This window comes from Heteronotia binoei, chromosome 8 (genome assembly GCF_032191835.1).
Source record: "Heteronotia binoei isolate CCM8104 ecotype False Entrance Well chromosome 8, APGP_CSIRO_Hbin_v1, whole genome shotgun sequence".
Classification (NCBI taxonomy): domain Eukaryota; kingdom Metazoa; phylum Chordata; class Lepidosauria; order Squamata; family Gekkonidae; genus Heteronotia; species Heteronotia binoei.
The window spans coordinates 39982239-40003543 of record NC_083230.1 but is presented as its reverse complement, the minus strand read 5'-3'; the positions used below and the strand labels follow the sequence as shown (position 1 = coordinate 40003543).

The 21305-nt window shown below is 44.6% G+C and overlaps 1 protein-coding gene across 1 annotated transcript in view; it reads right to left on the bottom strand.

Moving 5' to 3' along the window:
• The window catches only part of TMEM117 (transmembrane protein 117), a 418706-nt gene that overhangs the window by 134948 nt on the left and 262453 nt on the right, over positions 1–21305 (bottom strand). Inside the window, exon 5 of the mRNA XM_060244943.1 lies at positions 14550–14647. Within this exon, the coding sequence (XP_060100926.1) occupies positions 14550–14647 (98 nt within the window). The remainder of the gene's footprint in view (positions 1–14549; positions 14648–21305) is intronic.

Sequence of the window (21305 nt, the reverse complement as noted above, 5' to 3'; positions counted from 1 at the left end):
GACCCACTGTCTAGCTGACGCAGGGATCCAGGGGTTGGCCTTAGAGTGGCTTTCCTCTTTCCTTTGCGGTCGGGGACTGCAACTGATCAACTGATTTATCAGATCTATCAACTGATGGATGGCCGATCTGACGATGCCCCAGAAAACTTGGACCAAGCATTGCAAGCTATGGCTGGATGGCTTAAACTGAGCTGACTGAAGCTGAATCCAATGAAGACAGAGGTCCTTTGCCTGAGTCGTGGCAGTCTGGGTGGGAGAATTCCCCTACCAACTTTTGACGGTGTGCCACTGACAATGGCGCACAAGGTCAGAAGGTTGGAGGTGCTACTGGAGTCCTCCTTGACAATGGAGGCCCAGAGAGCAGGTGAAACAGTTGGCTCCTTTCCTTGACTGTAGCGACCTGGCAACTGTGATCCATGCAACCATCAGCTTAAGATTGGACTACCGTAGTGCCCTCTAGGTGGGGCTGCCCTTGTCATGAACCTGGAAACTACAGCTAGTGCAGAATGCAGTGGCCAGGCTGTTATTGGGACTGCCCAGGTGGGAGCACATACAGCCAGTGCTGCAAGAACTGCACTGGCTGCCAATAGTATACCGGATTCACTACAAGGTGCTGGTCATTACCTTCAAAGCCATTTATGGCCGAGGACCTGCTTATCTGAGGGACCGTCTGTCCCCACATGTTCCCCAGAGGGTACTAAGAATGGGAACTCAACATCTTTTAGTGATCTCTGGGCCGAGAGAGGCAAGACTGATGGCTACCAGGGATTGCGCCTTCTCAGTAGCAGCCCCCTACTGCTGGAACCAGCTGCCGGAAGAGGTTAGAGCCTTGTGGGACCTCACCCAGTTCCGCAAGGCTTGTAAGACCACACTCTTCCGGCTCGCTTTCAGCTGACTTTGAGACTTATAACAGCAGGAGGAATCCAAGAAATACTGACGTCATCGAACCTGAATAACACCAGAATGTTATTAGCACCAACTGTTTTAAATTGTTTTAAACTTTAATTGATTTTATTATGATGCACTAATGTGTTAGTCTTTTATTGTTATTATGATTATTGTTGTAAGCTGCCCTGAGCCTGCCTCGGCGGGGAAGGCGGGGGTATAAATTCAGTAAACCTATAAAGGCACGGCTTTCAGATAGTCATGTCAGCCAAAACCTGGAATCTTTTAACTATCAAAATAAATGATTGACACAAATGATTGAACAATGTGGACCGCTATTCAGAGATTTTACACTCTGTGGGTCACTTTAGGGGACACTAAACAAGTCTTGCATGAGTTCCAATTAGGGCTCAGGAGGGGGCTATTTTTTTCAGCATAGCATGTGGTGTCTCTCCTCAACCCCTCCCCCTCAAACCAGGTTTCAAAAAGATTGGACAAAGGTGTTCAATTCTATGAGCCCCTAAAGAAGGTGCCCCTATCTTCTATTATTTCTGATGGAAGGAAGTTATTTAAAAGGAGCGTGGTCCCTTTAAATGTGATGGCCAGAACTCCCTTTGGAGTTCAACTGTGCTTGTCACAACCTTGCTCCTGGCTCCACCCCCAAAGTCCCCAGATACTTCCTGTGTTAGACCTGGCAACCCTAACCCTGAAGAACTTTAAGGTTATGTTTTGTATTGGTTGTAATGGTTGTTTTGACTGCTGGTTATGTCTATTAGTCGATCTTGAAGCATAGTTCATTGCCCTACAGGACCCTGCTGCCTACATTCCGATTGGCTGTTCTTAGACCCAGCGAATCGGGACGTGAGGCATTTATCTCAGGAAATGCAAATGAAGGATCCTGGAGAAACCAATACATTGTATTGCTGCCCACATAAGGGGGCATGTTTAACTCAGGCCAAATGTATATAAGGAGTTGCCTGTTTGTGTTCAGTTCTGTTCTTGTTCAATAAACTTTCTTGCTTACCTCAAGCTGACTGAATTCACTATATAATAGGCTATAAGCAGCACCTTGAACCAAATTTGGAAACAAGCTGGTAGGCACTGTACTTATAAAACCAATGTGATATGTTCCCATTGCCTGGCCACTGACAATAACAGAGCTGCTACATTTTGAACCAATTGTAGTTTTTAAGTCATCTTCAGAGACTGCCCTACATAGAGCACATTTCAACATTCCAGCTGTTACAAAAGCTTGGATCAGCATGGCCAGGTTTAGCTGAATCTGAAAAAAGGAGAAAGCTGGAGAACCAAATGCAGCTGCTTGAAAGTACATTCTAAGTTCCTAACACACTGTGCAAAAACAAACCCCTCTCCACACAAAAGTAGTGAGTACATCCCCTGTAAATCCCCATTGATTGAGTTTCAGTTTGTTCTCTCTCAGCCACTTGTCCTCAGCCTTAAGGAACTGGTTAAGAGCCCAAATGGAGACATCTGGGGACTTGCATAGTGAAAGAACTGGTTGCACATTGATGGCACCTTTTTTCAAAGTTCTGGACAATGTCAGTTTGCAGTCTGACACAAGCATTAAAACAGCATGGGTGATTTAAAAAACCCAGCCCTTGTGGTATTCCATGACAAAGATCCCTAACTATTGAGAATTTTCTCCTGAGAGGCAGACTTGTGTCCAAATGTACAGAAAATCAGAAAATTGCACTGTATGGCTGTGCTTAGTATTTGGATGCTACAGAAAATTCTATTAGATAAAACAATAAATAAGAGAAATGGGTGGTTGGAACTAACTCTTCAGTCAAGAGGTAAAACTGAAGACTTTCAATAGGGTTTTAAAAAACACAATAATAAAATGCTTACACTGTTTGCTCCAGTAGCACACAGATTGACCCGGTTAGGATAGTGTAGATTTGATTCTGATAGATAAATGTTCTGAAATATTGAAAAAATAAGGGTAATAGCAAGCAATTGATACCTCTGCAACAGGGCTATATAGGATCAATCTTATTTCATTTATTTTTATGAAGAGAGGCTTAGGAGATCTTATGGTTAATAACTGCCCATAGTTTCCCTGGGATTCTCTCTACAGGGGTTCTTGGGTAGTTTCATTTGATCTTTCTTCCCGCTCAACTTATATATGAAATTTCTCAATTCGGCATATCACATAAAATTACTTTACATTCCAAAGTTTAATTTCCATTTTGGAAAAACATGGCTAACTGTCTCAGGAGAAATCTTCCCTGTTCTCCTGTGTACAAAATGATACTTTTAAATAAGAAATCACACTGACTTATTTAACAAAAGCTGTATAAATATAAAATATGTAAATTACATAGGCTCCCATAATGACCATGATCAATGACAATGAATAAGCCATATTCCTTTTGCCTTCTTTTAGCAATGTTCAGCACTTGCCAAAGCAAAACAAAATAGTGAAAATGTAGGTTAGAAACAAGCTAGTGTTAAAAACACATCGGCAAAAACATAGCTATCTATAGAGAACACATGTTGCTGGGGAAATGGTAAAGAATGGATTTAGGGGATTTCCACCTTAAACAAATGCTCTTAACAGCTTCTCCACAATTACATTGTTCAAATTAACAGCTTGGTCAAGTGGCTTGCAATTATGAAAAGAGATTTGTGTGGCTTCAGGAACTACAAATTTAGGGAAGGTAAAGTTGTCTATGTACTCTTTTTCATTGTGGAAAATGCTTTTGAAGTGCATTAATATCCCAAGTATGAAGGATATCTAGCCAATGGAATGGAGCTTTCCACTCCACTGAGCAAAAGTTTGAAGCCTTCCAAACTAAGGAGACTTCTCCAATAGAGGAAACGTTAAAATTGGAGGAAAGCTATTTGGAGGAGATTAGCTCTATGTCATTATACCAATGCGGGGGGGGGGGGGGGGAGTGTTTACCTAAAGTATCCACCTAACTCCCCATTAGGGGTGAATGAAGGGACTGCATTACCTTAAACAGCTTCTATAAAGGCTTCCTGATTCCCACAGTCCCAAAGGGCAAGGTAAGGTGGCTGCCGCAGCATTTTACTGTTCATTCTTCACTATTGTATTAGACTTATTAGTGTAACCTTCTCCCTGATTGAAGCAGTAGCAGTCTCTAATGTATTTAGAAATCTTACCCTGCAATTACTCTTCCCACACACTGGGGTAGCTGTGGGACAGCACTGGCTGCTTCAGAGACAGAATAGCAACAGCTAGACCTGGAGAGGGGGCTCATTTATACAACTCCTGGATACACAGGTACATAAGATAACACATAATTTGTTTCCATGCCTGCCTCTTCTGTATTTTTTCTGTTTTATAGAAGGTGTAGAATGTGCATTTAAGTTTATTTATATAAATGTAGCCCTGGTCTGGATAGCCCAGAATAGCCTGATCTCATCAAATCTTAGAATCTTAAGCACAGTCAGCCCTGGTCAGTATTTGAATAGGAGACCACCAAGGAATACCAGGGTTATGATGTGGAGGCAGGCCATGGCAAAACGCCTCTGAACATTTCTTGCCGTGAAAACCCCACATGTGACTTGATGGCAGGCAGACAGAGAGATAGATAGAAAGAAAGAAAATATTTTTAAAGAATAATTACAGCCTTTTAAGCCCATTGACTTCAATGGTTTAGGAGGGTATAAATGCACTGTCAATCTCATTAAAGAGAAATGTGATTTAGAATAGTGCTACTTAAGCATATTTGATATCATACCAATAGTGTTTTCCATGGTATATACTCTATTTGGCAAAATGTACAAGTAAAGCTGCTTACATCACAGATTATTCATATAACTAATTCAATAAAAAAACAGAATACTAATGCCATATATTACCACACAATTTTTTAAAATGCTATTGAGCCCCACCCACCCCTCTTATTAGAGTAACCCTGTTCACTGTTAACTGAATGTCTGGCACTTAGGCCATAAATAATATCTTTATTTAATGAGAAGCATTGCCTAGGGCAATTTTATTTCATTGCCTGCAGCTAAAAATAAAGGCACTTATATTGACTCTTATGTTTTTAAATTTCCAATTAGACTAATTTTGATGATGAAAAGAAGCATTTATTAAACTTAACCTGCTGATGTTCAAAATTTTGTGACAAGGTACCACAAATGAAATATAGGCTTACAAAATGTCATGTTAATGCAAAGCCAAAACAAAACAGGTAGTATTGTTTTATATTTAGGAAAAATGAATGTAGAATTATATTCCATTGGATGCTCTGTTATTCTTCTCCCAGAATGTTTTACACCAAAATTCCCCTTCACATAATTTAATTATTTATTGTACTCTTTCAGCATCTTCCTGAGAATGGTAATTAGAATAAGTCATAGATTTTCATACTGCTACAACCACACTGTTTTGTTATTTGTCTGCTAAAGGCATTTGAATGTTATTCTTCTGTCGGATGACTGGAGTTTCTGTCTTCTTGATGTACCAGCTGATTCCAGTGCCCTAATTCAGCAACAGAAATACCAGTGGACAAAGAATGTGAATATAAAAAGGTAAGGGCATTTTAAAAAGCCTTGCTAGATTATACCAGCTCTTTCTGATCCAGCAGTCCACTTCCAGCAACAATTTGGCCCCTTCCAGGCCAAGCCATCAATGGCGGCTAAGGACTGGAGCCGCATTTGCTGTCCCAAAGGAGGGGGAGGTTATCGGCTTTCTCTTGCATATGGGGTTCAGCAGGGGGCAGAGGACTTGGGCTATATAAGGCCTAGCCCCGCCCCAAACCACACAGTTTCTTCTTGCTCTCACCTGGGTATGGTGCGTTCGACCCTTCCTTTTGGCCTGAGAGCAGCGGGAGGAGCCTGGTAGGCTCCAGTGTGGCAGCGAATGGCCTGTGTCACCCGAGGATGGCAGCGAGAGGTCTGCACTGGCCCAAGTGTAGCAGTGAAGGCCTGTGTTGGCCCAGTGGGCGGTGTGGCTGCAGCGGCAGACCATGCGGGAATCATGGGGCGGCATCAGCCTTAGTGGTGCACTCCCTCCGCCCTGGCTGACAGCAATATTTCTGTCCCCTCCTTAGTGCTGGGTGACATACCACCACCACCCCCCCCCCCGGGAATTGGTGGAGTGAAGGGTGCTGCTGACCAAGGATTCAGTGGAATGGAGCAAGGGTAGGATGACTGTAATGAAGATCTCTCTTAAAGGGTATTGTGGATTTTAAAAATCTAATTATAGCTGGTGGTTTTGATTTCTGGGCTGCTTACCAGTTTTTATTCTTCCAGCAGTGTTTTGGTTATGTGCGACCTTGGAAGGAGTTGTTCTAATCTTCTAATTAATGGTTACCCTCAGCTGCATTGGGTTGATTGGTTTTTCCGGGATGCCCATTTTTGGTTTGTTATTAGCCAGCTGGGGGGGATTTATACTGTTCCCAAAACCGTTTTTTTTTACTACTGTTTTCTTGGCAAAAAGCTGTCCTGCTTACTGGCTGGTGATTATAGTGTGATGTAAGTCTTATTAGTTAGTTATATTTTATAACATTGTTTTCTTTGCAACAGTCTGTTTTAAAACTGCCTGCCAGCTCAATAAAGTAATATTTTTGCTTATTTTTGAGTTGTGCTGCCTTTTCTGTCACTGTAAAGAAAACACCTTGCTCTGCACCTCAAGCCAGAGGGGAGTGTAGGTTGTTACAATGATGAGGACAAAGGCATGGCACCCGCAGATGAGCCTAATATGCCGGCTGAAGCAGTAGAACAGAGGCAGAATGTGGGTACAGCAGCAGTTGCAGTCGCTGTGACTCCGTCAGAGGGGGAAGGTAAGTCCCTCACACCACACTACAGCCCTGCCTGGCCCTGGGGTCATTCAGCTGCCTCCAGTCCCTCTGGTGCTACAGGGTTAGCTGCAGCTGCATTTGGCCAATTGGGATATGGGGCACCTTCCAACCACCCGGGTCCTTCTTGGATGGTGACAGTATCCACCCTGCAGGTGCAGGGATCCTTTCCCACTTGGGGCTCATTGCAGAAACCCTCAGCTACAGGTCATCAGGAGCCTTCAGAAGGCACCTCAGTTTCCCAGGTGGCACTGGGTGCTTTACCCTGGGCGTGGCACCTTCAGGCACCCCAACCTTTGGGATGGGTGGCTCCCCAGTGGGGTGCATGGGGTTACTCTCCTGCAGGCCTCAGATTCAGTGGGAGCTCACAGGAGCACATCTCCTGAACCTTTATGAGGGTTCCTCATCCTCCTTCTGAGAGTTCCACCTCCTTGTCCATTGAATAGTAGGTGCAACTGAATAACAATCCCTGGATGATCTCCACCACCTATTTTTCTACAAAACGACCCCTGCTCTCATATATCATACCGGACCATCTTGTTCCAGGCTCTCCCCTTCGGGGACACTCCCATGCCCCTGGGGTCCATCTTATGGTGACCACAAGGGAAAAAATTTTGAGGGGAGAATATGTGGATGTCTTCAGTCTTCTCTATAGGGAACTTGAGAAGAAAGACAAAGAGGAACTGGATGAGAAGGACGAGGAAAAGCTAAAGCGTAGGAGGGTTGACAGGACCTGGGCCAATTGGCTTCCAATTGATTTCTTGATCTACGCGGGCATTATAGCACGGGGCCAGCCCTTCCGGGCCACACCATTGTTCCAGCAATTGGGTATTGCTTATAAAGCTTATACGGACTTTGTCGGGGCGGCTTGGCTGCAGTATGACAAAGAATTCTGGATGAGGGAAGCCCTTAACCCCAACCTCCCTTGGGACCAAATAAACCAGCTGATGTCCCCGGCTGCAGCTGATGTCCCCGGCTAAGCTTAATGCAGAAGACAGGTCAGATAGTGGCACCTCATACATAAGCAGTTGATGGCTTCTGGCCCCTGCACCTCTATGGGGCAGTGGGTTCAACCCCGGTTGCTGTGCTGGGATTATACCTCACAAGCAGTTTGTGACAGGAAAGTATACAAGAATAAACATGACTGCCCACTCGGGGGAGGGGGGCACACGCCTTCTCAGCCTGCAACAGGGCGAAGCCAAAAGGGGGCCTCAAGCACTCCGGAGCAGGGAGTGCTCCCCAGCTGCCTAGTACAGGGGCCAGCCCTATCAAGCTGAAAGTACTTAGGGCAGGGGTGGGGAACCTCCATCCTGAGGTCACTTGGTGTGACCCTCAGGTGTCAAGTCTGCTGTATTTTGTTCAAACTGCATTATCCTAACTTTGGTTCAGAAGTAAAGGGTTCTGGGTAAACCACACTGAACACCGAATGCTGCTAGCTAACTTTCATCACCCCCTCACCGTCCCTTTGTTGTGTAGCCTGCTTTGAAATGATGATATGGGAACAAGATAGTGGAGCCTTCTCAGGCAGGGTGTCTGTGGGAGTGTGAAAGCGCCAAGGCCTCAGCTTGGGAACGAAGTAGTAACATCCTGATGTGAATTTACACTGCATAGAATGCCCCTCCCTCAGGAATCCTTTTGATCTATACCTTAAATGCTTGGTTAATGTCTATGTACCCCAGTCCTTCAATCTCTATCATGGTCTACAGTTCTGTCTTCAATAAACTAGTAACTTTGTTTCAACCAAAGACTCGTTATTGAATCCAGCCGACTTGACATCAGGGACTGCTGGACCCAACCAAGCCATGTGGCAGCCTCTCTGGGACCTGACTGGCCAATGAGGATCATGGGGCCCAGCCACGCTGTGCAGCAGCCTCCCGTGGGCCAGGCAGGGATCACAGGGCCCAGATGTACAGTGCGGCAGCCTCTCAGGGGTCTGGCTGGCTGGCCAGAATTGCTGCAGGTCCTGGAAAAGTTACTTTCACAGTTCAGTTTGCACTTAATTATCCCAGATGGTGAGGCCTAATGAGTGTGTGACCTAATCTGCTAATATTAGGGGATGTGGTCTAATATGCTACTGAGTTCCTGCTGGGCTTTTTCTACAGAAAAGCCCTGGACCTATGCATTTGCCTAGGGCAGAGGGCCATGTGCATGTGTGCATGCCAGATTAGGCTCTCCCCACATGACTTCGAATAGAAAACCAATTATTTGCATTAATTTTGCTGGCCTGAATCATTCTCCCTCGGTGGAGCACTGTTTTTTAAGTTGACAATCTTTTAAGGCCCGCAAGTGATGTTATAAATATCCATATGGGCCTTTGTAGAAAAAAGGTTCCCCACCCTTGACTTAGGGAATTGCTGCGGAGTTACCCCAACTTGGGAGATAAGATTTACCTGTTGGAGGATTTCACATATAGTTTCAGGATCCCCTGTCAAGGCCTTCAGGTCCCCTTTATGGCTCCCAATTTGGTTCAATTTTGGGCATGGAGCACATAGTTAGGGCAAAAATTGCTAAGGAATGTGTGGAGGGCCAAGTGGTCACCCCTTTTGCTACACCTCCTGTGCCAATTTGTGTGTCTCCCTATTGGGAGTGGTGCCCAAGAAGGCAGTGGGTGAGTATCGTCTGATTCACCACCTTTCTTACCTGCAAGGTGGGTTGGTGAATGATGTCATTCCTGACCACCTGTGTTCAGTGAGGTACACCTCTTTTGACCAGGTGGTCAAAGTTGTATGAAGTTGTGGGGTGGGAGCAGAAATGGCAAAATGCAACATTAAGTCGGCATTTCGCCCCCTCCCAGTGCACCCAAGGATTTTGAGCTGCTGGGTTTTGCTTTTGAAGGAAAATAATACATGGACAGAGACCTGCCAATGAGGTGCTCTGTTTTGTGTGTAGCCTTTGAGTGTTTCAGTTCTTTTTTGGAATGGGCACTCAGGGCCTGATCTGGATTAGTGGACACTGTGCACTACCTGGGTGATTTTTTGTTTGTGGGCCCTGTGGGCTAGGGTCAAGTGTTTTTGAGTCTGGCCAGGGACCTCGGGGTGCCATTGGCACACAAGATAGAGGGCCCCACCACAATCCTGACATTTCTGGTGATTGAACTTGATACCACACAGCAAGCTTTACAGCTGCCTGTGGACAAGGTTAAATTGGCAGCACTTAAGGTTAGGAGGAAGGTTTCCCTTCAGGAGTTCCAGCAACTTGTGGACCACCACAACTTTGTGTGCAAGGTGGTGGCACTGGGGTGGGTCTTTTTGCAGTGTTTATGTGACGTCATAGGTTCCCCTCAGCTTCCTCATCATAGGATTCGGATGAATAGGGGCATGAGGAGTGACCTGGAGATTTGGGATGAGTTTCTGGAGTCCAATGGCATTTCCTTTTGGAGGGAGGACTAGAGGATAGAGGCCGACCTACAGATCACTTTGGATGCTGCAAGCTCCATGGGCTTTGGGGTATATTTCCACGGACACTGGTGCACGGAAATGTGGCCCAAAGAGTGGTGGACTGAAGACCTGTGTTGGGATCTCACATTCTTAGAGTTCTTTCCCATAGTGGTGGCAGTTCGCCTGAGGGGAGATGAACTGGCCAACCATGTTGTCCACTTTTGGTGCAACAACATGGCAGTGATGCAGGTTATTAACTCCCTCTCATCTAGATCAGAGCGAGTTATGAACCTGGTTAGAACTTTTACATTGTGCTGTCTCCGACTGAACCTGCTGTTTTTGGCAAAGCATGTTCTTGGAGTGCGTGATGGGGTGGTAAATGCTCTGTCTCACCAACAGATGGAATGGTTTCACCAACTTGCCCTGGAGGCTGACCCTCAGCTAGTTCAGATGCCGGCAGATCTGTGGCAGCTTGGAGGGCTAAAGCAGGCAGGGCAATACAATTAGCTTTAGCCCCTAGCACCAGGAGAGCATATGACCGAGTGGCCCACCACTTCTGCCATTTTAGAAGCCAGGTAGGGTTATGTGAGACTTGGCCAATACCTGTTGTGCACCTGATGCAGTTCTGCATACACCAAAAAGGTAAGGGCTTGGCGGTGAAGTCCATTAGCAGCCAGCTCGCTGCCTGGCCTTTATCAGCAAGGCACAGGGACTTTTGGAGGCAACCAGGGACTTTCGAGTCAAAAAGATGTTGGAGGGGTGGTTGCGGAAACATGGTACTAGAGTAGACAACAGGTAGCCTATCTCCCCCTCAGTGCTTAGGGGTTGCATTTGGCCTGGTTGGAGGTGTTCCAGTCCCAATTTGAAGTAGCTCTTTTCCACGCGGCCTTACTGACAGCCTTTTGGGGACCCTGTGGTCAGTGAGTTGGTGGCACATTTGCGTTGAGACCCTTCAGAGCTAGCATTGCATGCCAGGGATGTTAGGTTCACTTGTGGTCAGGTCTCATTGACAGTCAGGCACTCCAAGACTGACCAGCGACAGAAGGGCATGGTGATTACCCTAGGCCCCTGTGATGAGAAGGAACTATGTTATGCCAATAAAGGTTTTTGGAATTGGAATTGGAATTGAGAAGGAACTCTGTCCTGTTCAGGTCCTCGGGCAATATATTGCAATTTGGAGAGATGCGGAAGGCGTGCTGTTTTGGCATAGTAATGGCACCCCCCTTACAAAATACCAGTTCTGGGCAATAACAGCATGGGCCTTGAACAAGTTGGGGCTCGGTGGTGTCAAATTTGGCACCCATTCATTCAGAATTGGTGCCGCCTCCACTGCAGTGGCTATGGGTTACCCCGGTCCAGCAATCCAACGGGTCGGCCGATGGAGGCCGGCAGCCTACCGGTACTACGAGCGGCCTTTGGTTTTCTCTTGAGGGAAGAAGTTATAGTTGTCACTGACACCCTATTCAACCCCCGTTGGGCTAGTTTAGGTTGCTAACTGTATTTTCTTGTAGCTGCAGTGCCTCATCAGGAGAGGCAGAAGATCCTCATCTGTGGGCACAGCATGATTTTTTGGGTGGCCCATCAAGCCAGAAGGATGGCTGTTGGTTCCAAGTTGGGGCTGTGTGAGTGGACCATGGTGGAATGGCAGGGCCGTCAGGGTCTATGGTGGCCCGGACTCCTGCCATTGTTGTTTCAGGGGAGGACAGATCCTCCGCCTGACATAGTTATCAATCACCTTGGTGGGAATGACTTGGGGCTCATGAAAGGGAAGGCCCTTTCATTACAGGTGCAGGAGGATCTCCAGTACATCCAGAGCAGGTGGCCAGGAGTCCTCCTTTTGTGGTCTACAATGCTCCCTCGTAGAGTCTGGTGAGCCACCTGGAATCTGGCGGGGATTCAGCGAGCAAGATGGAAGGCAAACAGGGCCCTACAGAAGGCCATGGAGGGTGGGTTAGGTTTTTATCTGCCCCATCCTAACATACAGGTTGAGTGCACTGACCTGTATAGACCAGACAGAGTTCACCTATTAGAAAACGGAAACAGGGTCTTTCTTGACGACATACAGCAAGGGCTTAGGTTGGCTCTTGGCCACCTGATGGCGGCAAGTGCCTAAGCAGAGGCTTGGCACTGGCTGTGGCAGGATGAAGTTATGGGATTTCTTTTTGTAAAGGTGAGCACCTGTGGCTTAGCCCCAGTTTAGGGGCAAGTGGTCAGTCGACCAGCAGATGGGCTGTGTGACTCCCTACTGGGAGGGCAGATCACGAGTCCCTCCCCTGCAGTGGCTCCTTCAGGATGATCGAGGCCTGGGCAGGAGAATGACTTGTTTGGCCTGGCTGGCCCAGTATTAGCCATACTGAGGATGGTTCATACCGGGGGCAGGGTGGCTTGCCCATACAGGACAAGATAGGGTCTTGGCTGACCCTTCGGCTTGTCCTGCTTATTAGTATGCCCTTGCTGTTCAAGTGTGTTAAATAAAAGTGGCCCAATTAGTTACCCAAAAATTGTGTGTGCCTCTTCATTCTGACTGGGGGGGCAATTAGCCAGATGCATCTAAAAAGTCTACGAAAAAGGTATGAAGAAAACATCTTCGTGCACTGGCTGTACATCAGCAACAGTGACGAAATATGGCCTTTGAATATGGAGATTCCACTTGCTAACTGTCAGGGTTTTTTTTCTGGGGAACAGAGTTCTGGAACCTATTCTTGGAAACAAAATTCTCAAAAAATGTTTCAAAGTTCATGTTGTGTGTTTCTCCTTCATTTTCCTCTTGAGAGTTCTGGCACCTCTTTTTCTAGAAACCCCCCCCCCCACACACACACACACTAACTGCTAATAGCCACTAATGGACTTCAGGGCCAGCTGAAGCTTTTTTTTTTGCACCCAAGGTGAACTATGACCCATTCTACAGTGAGAAAACTGAAACATCTAGAGCAAATGTTTTATTTAGTAGGTATTCCAAATCAACAATTTTAAAATAAAGATAGACAAACTTTTCAAAAGCCTTCCTTGTTCCATCATGGCACCTATGGAAGACCAGAGTCAACACATATGAAAACTCTAGAAGCCACCTAATATCAGGCCAGTAGAGGAGGCCCATCTCATTGGGCACTCCTCAAAATCTGGCATCATAGGTGATTGCCTAGGTGAGGGGTGGCCAGAGTTGCTTAATGTAAGAGCCTCGTAGAATACATGTTGGATGTTTGAGAGCCGCAAGGAAGGACGGAAAGAAGACTGGGAGGCAAATAGATGGGGGAGGTGGAGGTGGAAAGAAAGCAACTTTAAATGCATTCTCCAAGACCCTGGCTGGCTTGGCTTGGAGAAGTGATTTAAAGACAGGAATGCCTTCTCCAAACTGGTTGATGGGGTAGTGGGGCTTCAAGAGCCACACAGTATGTGTGAAAGAGCCACATGTGGCTCTTGAGCCACAGTTTGGCCACCCCTGGCCTAGGTTTACCTCGTGGCCAGCCCAGCCCTGATTAACCATATATTTAAATCCATTTCCAAAGCCATCTAAGCTAATACATTGTGTGGCAGTGTATTTCATACCTTTTTACATTGTTTGAAGAAGCCTTTTATCCTGTCTGTTCTAAATATACAGCCAATACTAAGGGCACTTTGCTGGGATGAAGCTTCATTGAATAAAATAGAAGATGCTTCTGAGTTTAGGATTACTTCCTGTTGTACTACAGTCTTATGAAAGTAGTTCTTTCCATGTATGTTCTCCAAATAATTCATTATTTTATAAATCTTTCTCATAATGATCTCCACACCATGGATTTTGTCCCTACAATTCATTGACCAGTACTTGAAAAATCATGACTTTTTCTGTGTGTGCTTCTCACTGCTGTAACAACCCTATGGCAAAAGTGGCTTTGCTTGTAGGTAACCATTTATAAAGGGCACTGCCGTGCCTATCGACTCCTGCCTGCCCACAGCCTCCAGCTCCTGCACAGATGGGAGAGAGCAAGGTCAGAGGCTGAGCCCCTGTGAACCCATAAAGTCACCACAGAATCCTCTGTGAGGAGTATCTACCAGAGCACCTGCCTATTGCCTTAGGCTCCTGCCTGCACCTCCAGTGCAAGAAGCATGGAACAAAGCAAGCCAATAGCAAATTGTAGCAGTACTGTGCAGTCACAGCAGTATTTGTTTCAAAGGATCCTTCATTCCTCACTATTAGGAATCATGGCCATAGGAAAACCAGAAACTGTTGCTCTGGCTAACTAGAAGACTCCTCTATGGTCTTATCTTCTATATTCAAAGAAAATATGTATCGCAGTTTTCACAACACAGCTCACCTAGACCCCTGTGTTGTGAGCTTAAATTAATACTGGTCAGATTCTTTGAGCTTGGAGTGCTGTATGGGATGCTACAGAGAAGCTAGGAGAATCACAGAATTGCACATATTTTCAGTTCCTGATTCTGCATGAGTCTTCGGTAAATCTACTATATTTTAAACAAAAATACAGACATTTTCAGCCATATTGTTTCCTACCAGAATAAAACAATCCTGATGTTCCCCCTTTTCCAGAAAGCTCTGGCAGACTTTCCCCAGTCAGGGTAAGGCTTGTCTTGAAGCATCATATCTGTAACCTGGAGAGGAAGAGAAAGCAATACTGACTGAAGCTAATGTAATTCACTCTAAATAAAACATTTTGACTGTGAAGAGTTGAAGGAATTTCATATTACACTTGAGATTCTTAACCACAACGCAATTTTGCACATGCAGTTATGCAACCTGATTCTCTGTAACATTGCTAGGAAGTAATATCTGCTGGATTTACCTGGACTTAGTTCCAATTACGTGTATATAGGGTGTCACTAAAATCAGTCCTTGTGTCAAGCCTGACACATCAAAGCATTCCTTTACCACATATAGTCAGAGTATAAAACACTGTGTTAAAATTGGAATTGTGCAGTCTATTGCCTACACAACTCCCATATTCATCCAGTAAATCTTTTAGACATGAAAAGATGGAAGGGAGACAAAGCACTCATCCAGGAAGTAACTTTATTACACTAACAGGATACAGATTAGGAATGAAGAAATCTGAAGGAAAATCAAAGAAATGAGCAACAATCAAGACCAATAAAACACACAAAAACAACAATTTTTAATATGCTGTTGTGTTATCACTCCACTTTATGATATAGAGGACAGATGGAGTCACATTCTAGCGGTATCTGAAGAAGTGAGCAGTGACTCACAAAAGCTTATACCTTGCCACAAATTTTGCTAGTCTTTAAGGTGTCACTGGACTGTTACTCTTCTCTACTGCTACAGACAGACTAACAAAGCTACCCATATTGATTTGTCTCCTGTAGATCTGTTACGGTGATATTTTATGCAGCTTACTGTAATGTTGCCCCCACACATTTATACATGCGTGCACACACACACACACATAAATACAAACTGAAGGTAACTCTTCTTATAAATAAATAATGATTACCCAATCATTCTTTGCCTGTCTTTTTTGGGTGCAGGGATTATATTGTGTGTCTGTGTGTGTGTGTGTACACTTGGAAGTCATGGTGACTTCTGATGACTGACTTCTACTGGGGGGTTGGAGGATATTCAGAGAGGTGGCTGAATAAAGCCTGCCCTTATCCTCCCGACTATTGGTATTTCAAGGAGTTCTCCCATTCAAGTACTTTCCAGAGTCGACCCTGCTTAGCTTCTGAGATCTGATGAGCTTTGCCTGGGCTATCCAGGTCAGGGCATTCTTTGCCTTTCTTGAAGATCTAAGGATCTAGGGTTGCAGTGGCAGATGGCAAGATGAGACCATCAACAAAATTTGAGGAGCATGATGTGACCTTCTTATGGATCTACGTTTACCTGGGCTTCAATGGTGAAGTCTATCCATTGGTTAACTAGAGGTAAAACCAGCTATCATGGTCTCATTTGACCAAGGCTGTAAAATTGGGATGCCCACTGATAGATTGGTGAGGGCCTTGGGGAGCCTTGGGCAGTTCCGCAAGGCCTGTAAGACAGTCCTCTTCCGGTTGGCATATAGCTGACTGGTACCTAAAAACTGTTAAGGAAGGTTGTAGAATAGCACCACACTGTTAGATCGTTTTCTTGTTTTAACTGCTGTAAATTATTCAATGTATTTTAATATTTATTAACCTTATTGTTTTAAATTTTATGTTGTAAGTCGCCCTGAGCCTGCCTCGGTGGGGGGGGGGCGGGATATAAATCGAATAAATAAATAAATTCAGGGCTGCATTCTGATTTGTGCAAGGGTTTGAGACCCTATTTGTGCAGGGTTAGGATCCAGACAGTGAGTGGTTAACTGGTCTGACCAATGAGGGAAAAGGTACCTGAACAAGATGTTCACCTGGGACAGGTATTAAGTTTTAGCAATGGTTTGATGGTACCCAAGAGATAAGTAAATAGTAATTTCCTCACAGATAATTAATCTATCCAGAGTTGCATTTACAACTGAGATACAAAAGGACTTTAGTTTATTTTTATTCTGCAAACCTAGATACATTATATATGAGCCAAAAGGCATGAGGACCTCAGGGGGCTACTAAAGGAGACTTTATGTATGTCTTCCTGTTTGAGATGTCAAATGGCTTTTCCTGCCAAGGATCCTGTTCTTCATGTAGGATGTTCATGTTGTAAAACAAATGTATTTATTTCTCTTCCCTGCTGGTATCCATTGACCAGAATTTTTTGGAATATGTGTCCTGCCTTCCTGTCATCTGTTCAGGTCAAAAGTTCTCAAGTTGAGATGCTGCCAGAATCCCTGAAAGGAACGTATTTTCTGGGGTGCTTTTCCCTATTGTAGCAACCCTAATAGCTCATACTTGCCCAATCACATCAGAGCTCAGAAGCTAAGGAGGCTTGGTACTTGGATGGGAGACCACTAAGGAAGACTGGGGCTGCTGTGCAGAGGAACACAACAGAAAACCATCTCTGCTCACTACTGCCTTGAAAACTCCATGAAATAGAACTTCATGGCATCATGATGAGTCAGTTGTGAATTTCTAAGTTCAAGTTCAAGACCTTTAATGGCATAATAAAATAATAAATAAAAATACAAACAGGAACTAAAATGAAAGAAGCAATTAAGACAATGGAAAAGACTGAGGGGAAAAAATACTAAAAACAGAACTAATCAAATACTCATTGTCTTTTCCTAGATATAGAGTAGCCCTTATACAGTACAATAGCCAATACCCAGCCACTATTGCAGTCAAACTGGCAGATTTATCAGAAAGTAAATACTGGGTAATTCTTTCTGGAGGGCCAGAGGGGTTAGAAATAACAGGATCAAGAAGTTGCTGGTGAATCTTACAGAACATGGGGCAACGGAGAAGAATATGGGTAATTGAATCTGGTTCCAGTAGACAATATTTACATGATCTGTTCTCGAAAGGGATATTATAGTATCTGCCAGAAAGAACAGATGATGGAAAAATATTCAATCTGGCAAGCATAAAGGCCCGACGGTGTTGGGGATTAGTAAGATTTTGCATGTCAGCAGCTCCTTGCCTGGCAGAGGGCAACAAACCAAAAAAACATGGAGAACAAATCAGGTTATTTCCTGCTACAATAGTCTGGCTCTCCATGTCCCAAATTCTTTGAAGAATAATGTGAAATAGTCGAATTTTTTCACAATTTACTAGGGACTCTAAATCGATACCAATGAGATAATTTGTGATCTGATATGTAGGTACCATTTGGAACTATAAGAGTCACTCAATAAATCATATAACAGAGTATTAGGATGAATCCGGAAATGGAGTCTCAACCAGTATTTAATGGTAACTGTCCAGGCTATAGTTGAAGGAAGATGAAGGCCAAGTTCATTAGAAATAGTAGTAAGTCTGATCATATTTGGAAGGCCCAGAATGTGACGTAAAAAAGTAGCTGCAATACGATCTACTTCAGAATTTGCTGCCAGTATCCAGATTGGAATTGCATGCAGAAGTTGTGAATTTATGGGACACTAATCACATTGCCAACTTCCATACAGGGATACAGGCCTATAGTGACAAGAATTGTCCTGAATTTGTTTTCACTTAGTGGGGTACTACACCACCATGTATATCACATTCATTTTAATCCAGTTGCCATAGCCATAAAACAAGTCTCAATATCTTTTTGCTGGCTGTAAATTAAGAAGTTTGTAGAAGTAAATATAGTTGGGATAGACCTTTCTGATATAGTGTGCAAAAAAGATGACAAACCAAACCAACCAACCAAATAAAGACTTTAGAAGGAAGATAGATGGACATGGGTATATTTGATTGGCATTGTATGTCTTGTAAATATCTGTACCTGGATTGTCTCTGGAAAAATTATTACTGTGTATACGGTCCATTGATTGACAGATTGACAGGGATGGATTACCACTCAGTTAAGTATGTCATAGAGCACAGCAACACACATGAGGAGCTCCAGTCCACAGAAATAAAAAAAGAACAGACTCTATGTCTTCAAAACTAAATTTATTGGGGGGGAGGGACAGTGCTTCCTTTCCATTTTGTACCTATTGTTTCTATTTTCTTTGATCTCCACAGAGATCAAAAGGGGGTCACTGCTATAATTTTTTAAAAGCATCTCAGTGTGGATAGAGCGCCCTTTCAATACTCTATGATGGCATCCTTTGAAATCTGCTGTAACTAATAATGTAATTGCTGTGCCTTTATCACATTACAGGAATGTTATACAAATTGTGTAGTTCAAACTGGTTTACTATTCACCTTTCCCTGCAGAGTAGACTGTCATAGCACTAGTATGATATAAAAATAGTACTGAATCTAATTAAAGGGAGACACAGGTTCAGTTCTCCACAACATATGAAGTCTGCTGGGTGATCATAGTCTAGTTATACTTCCTGGCCTTACTCACCTCATAGTATTGTGAAGAAAATGGGGTGTGGAGCAACACATACAATACTCTCTGCTTCGAATCCGCAATGTACATTACTCTTTGCTTCAAGCTGTAGATGCAACCTTAACATACAGAATAGTGATTCTAACCACTTATGATGGTGAGAACACTCAAGGTTAGTCAGTTTGCAGCATAAAAAGGTAGCAAGTAGAAGATTTAAATATAACTGCACGGAGACAGTTGAGGTGTTTGGATGCTTCCCTGAGTGTGAAATGTTCACATCACCACAAAACAGCAGTATCAAAGTGGTGAAAACGGGGATCTTTGGATGATGAAAAATGAGCAACATGGGACTAAAAAATAAGGGAGAAGGCTATACATCCACAGGAAGCCATGTAAAATGCCTAAACAATTCTAGCCAGTGACTGTGTAAGGAGTCAGTATATTTACTACAGATCCATTATTGGGGGGGGCAAAGACTGACATCAGAGAACAAGATCCCTAGAATCAGTCTGCCAGTATTCCATATTAGCTGGTTAAGTGAAAACAGGCTTTGATTCCCAGCCACAGACTGTAACAGAACATGGAAAGACAGGTTGCTTACCTGTAACTGTGGCTCTTCGAGTGGTCATCTGTGTATTCACACTCATGGGATATAGCACCTGCGTTGATCCCCCGAATCGGTACCTAAAAAGCCCAGGATTTTTCACGCTCAGCACCAGTGGGCATACGCATGCTCACCACAGCCAGTACGTGGATCCCGCCAGTTCTTTCTTTACCGCTGGAAGCCTCTAACATAGGGAGACCGTCAGCAGTGGGGAAGGAGGGCGGGTAGTGTGAATGCACAGATGACCACTCGAAGATCCACAGTTACAGGTAAGCAACCTGTCTATCTTCTTCGTGGTCTCTGTGCTTCACACTCATGGGAGATTAGCAAGCAAGACATACCTGGAGGTGGGAAGACAGTCAACCAGAAGACACAGCTTGCAGCACCACAGCTCCCAGACGAGTCCTCTGCTGAGCATGCACATCCAGAACAGAGTGTCCATGAATGGGTCCAGGCAATGGCTACTTTGCCAGCAAGTAGCACAGTTTAATAGTCTCAGTGAGCCACTTTGAAAGCCACTGAAATGAAATTCTGGAACCCAACTTAGGAGCAGCATAAGAAACAAAAAGATGCTGGTCCTGGTGAAAACTCTTAGAACGACTCAAATAAAACAGTAGTGCACGCTTAACATCCAAAGCATGCCACTGACGTTCCTCATCCGAGGAAGGCGTGGGATAAAACGTGGGTAACCAAACATCCAACTTAAGATGAAACTGGGAAACCACCTTAGGAAGAAAAGAAACATCAGCAGCCAACGACATTCCAGACTCATGAAAAACTAAATATGGGTTGTCACAACGCATAGCTATGAGTTTCCCTACACGGCATGCTGACGTGATGGCCACCAAAAAGGCAGTCTTCCATGACAGAAGTTGAAGAGAACAGGTTGCCATTGGTTCGAAGGGATGCCGAGTCAACCTGTCCAATACTAAAGGCAAGTCCCACAACTATGGAGGTGATCTTGATGGAGGATGCAATCTGAGCACTCCTTTTAGAAAACTCTTCGAATGAGGATGAGCAAAAACTGAATGCCCCTCAACAGGCTCATGGTACGCTGATATTGCTGATAAATAAACTTTAACAAAAGAAAAGGAAAGTCCAACATCCACCAAAGATAACAGAAAATCAAAAATCACCGACAGATCCACCCATTGGGGTGAGACTGTAGGGTCAGCCAAAAACTGAAGAACCTTCCCCCACTTCCTGTCATAGGAATCACGGGTAGACAACTTTCTACTATTTAGATGAGGCATGTCAGCTTTAGATGAGGCATGTTGTGATGAAACACGTGTCTGTCCTGGGCCAACAGAAGGTCCGGTTCTGCCAGAAACTGATAGAAAACCTTCCTCGCTAACTGAAGCAAGATCGAGAACCAGTTCTGCCGAGGCCACCACGGCGTCACTAAAATGCACCACGGTCTCTCCCTCGCAATTTTGTTGACAACTGCGGCAGAGGCAGAAACAGATATAGGAACCAATCGTTCCACAGGATCATCAGGCTGTCTCCCAATGACTCTGGATCCATGCCCCCCCCCCCCCAGAACAGAACAGAGGACACTTCCGATTCCTGGCTGTGGCAAAAAACATCCACCTGAGGATACCCCCAGAGCTGAAACACAGGTTGAAGGAAGTGCCACTGCATCTCCCACTCGTGTGGAGATGCTGCTCCTCTGCTCAACGAGTCTGCCAGCAGATTGAGCACCCCTGGAAGGTATGCAGTCTTTACATAGATGCCATGGTCCAGGCACTCTATCCACAGTTCTATTGCTAGCACACAGAGCCGTCAAGAGACTGTCT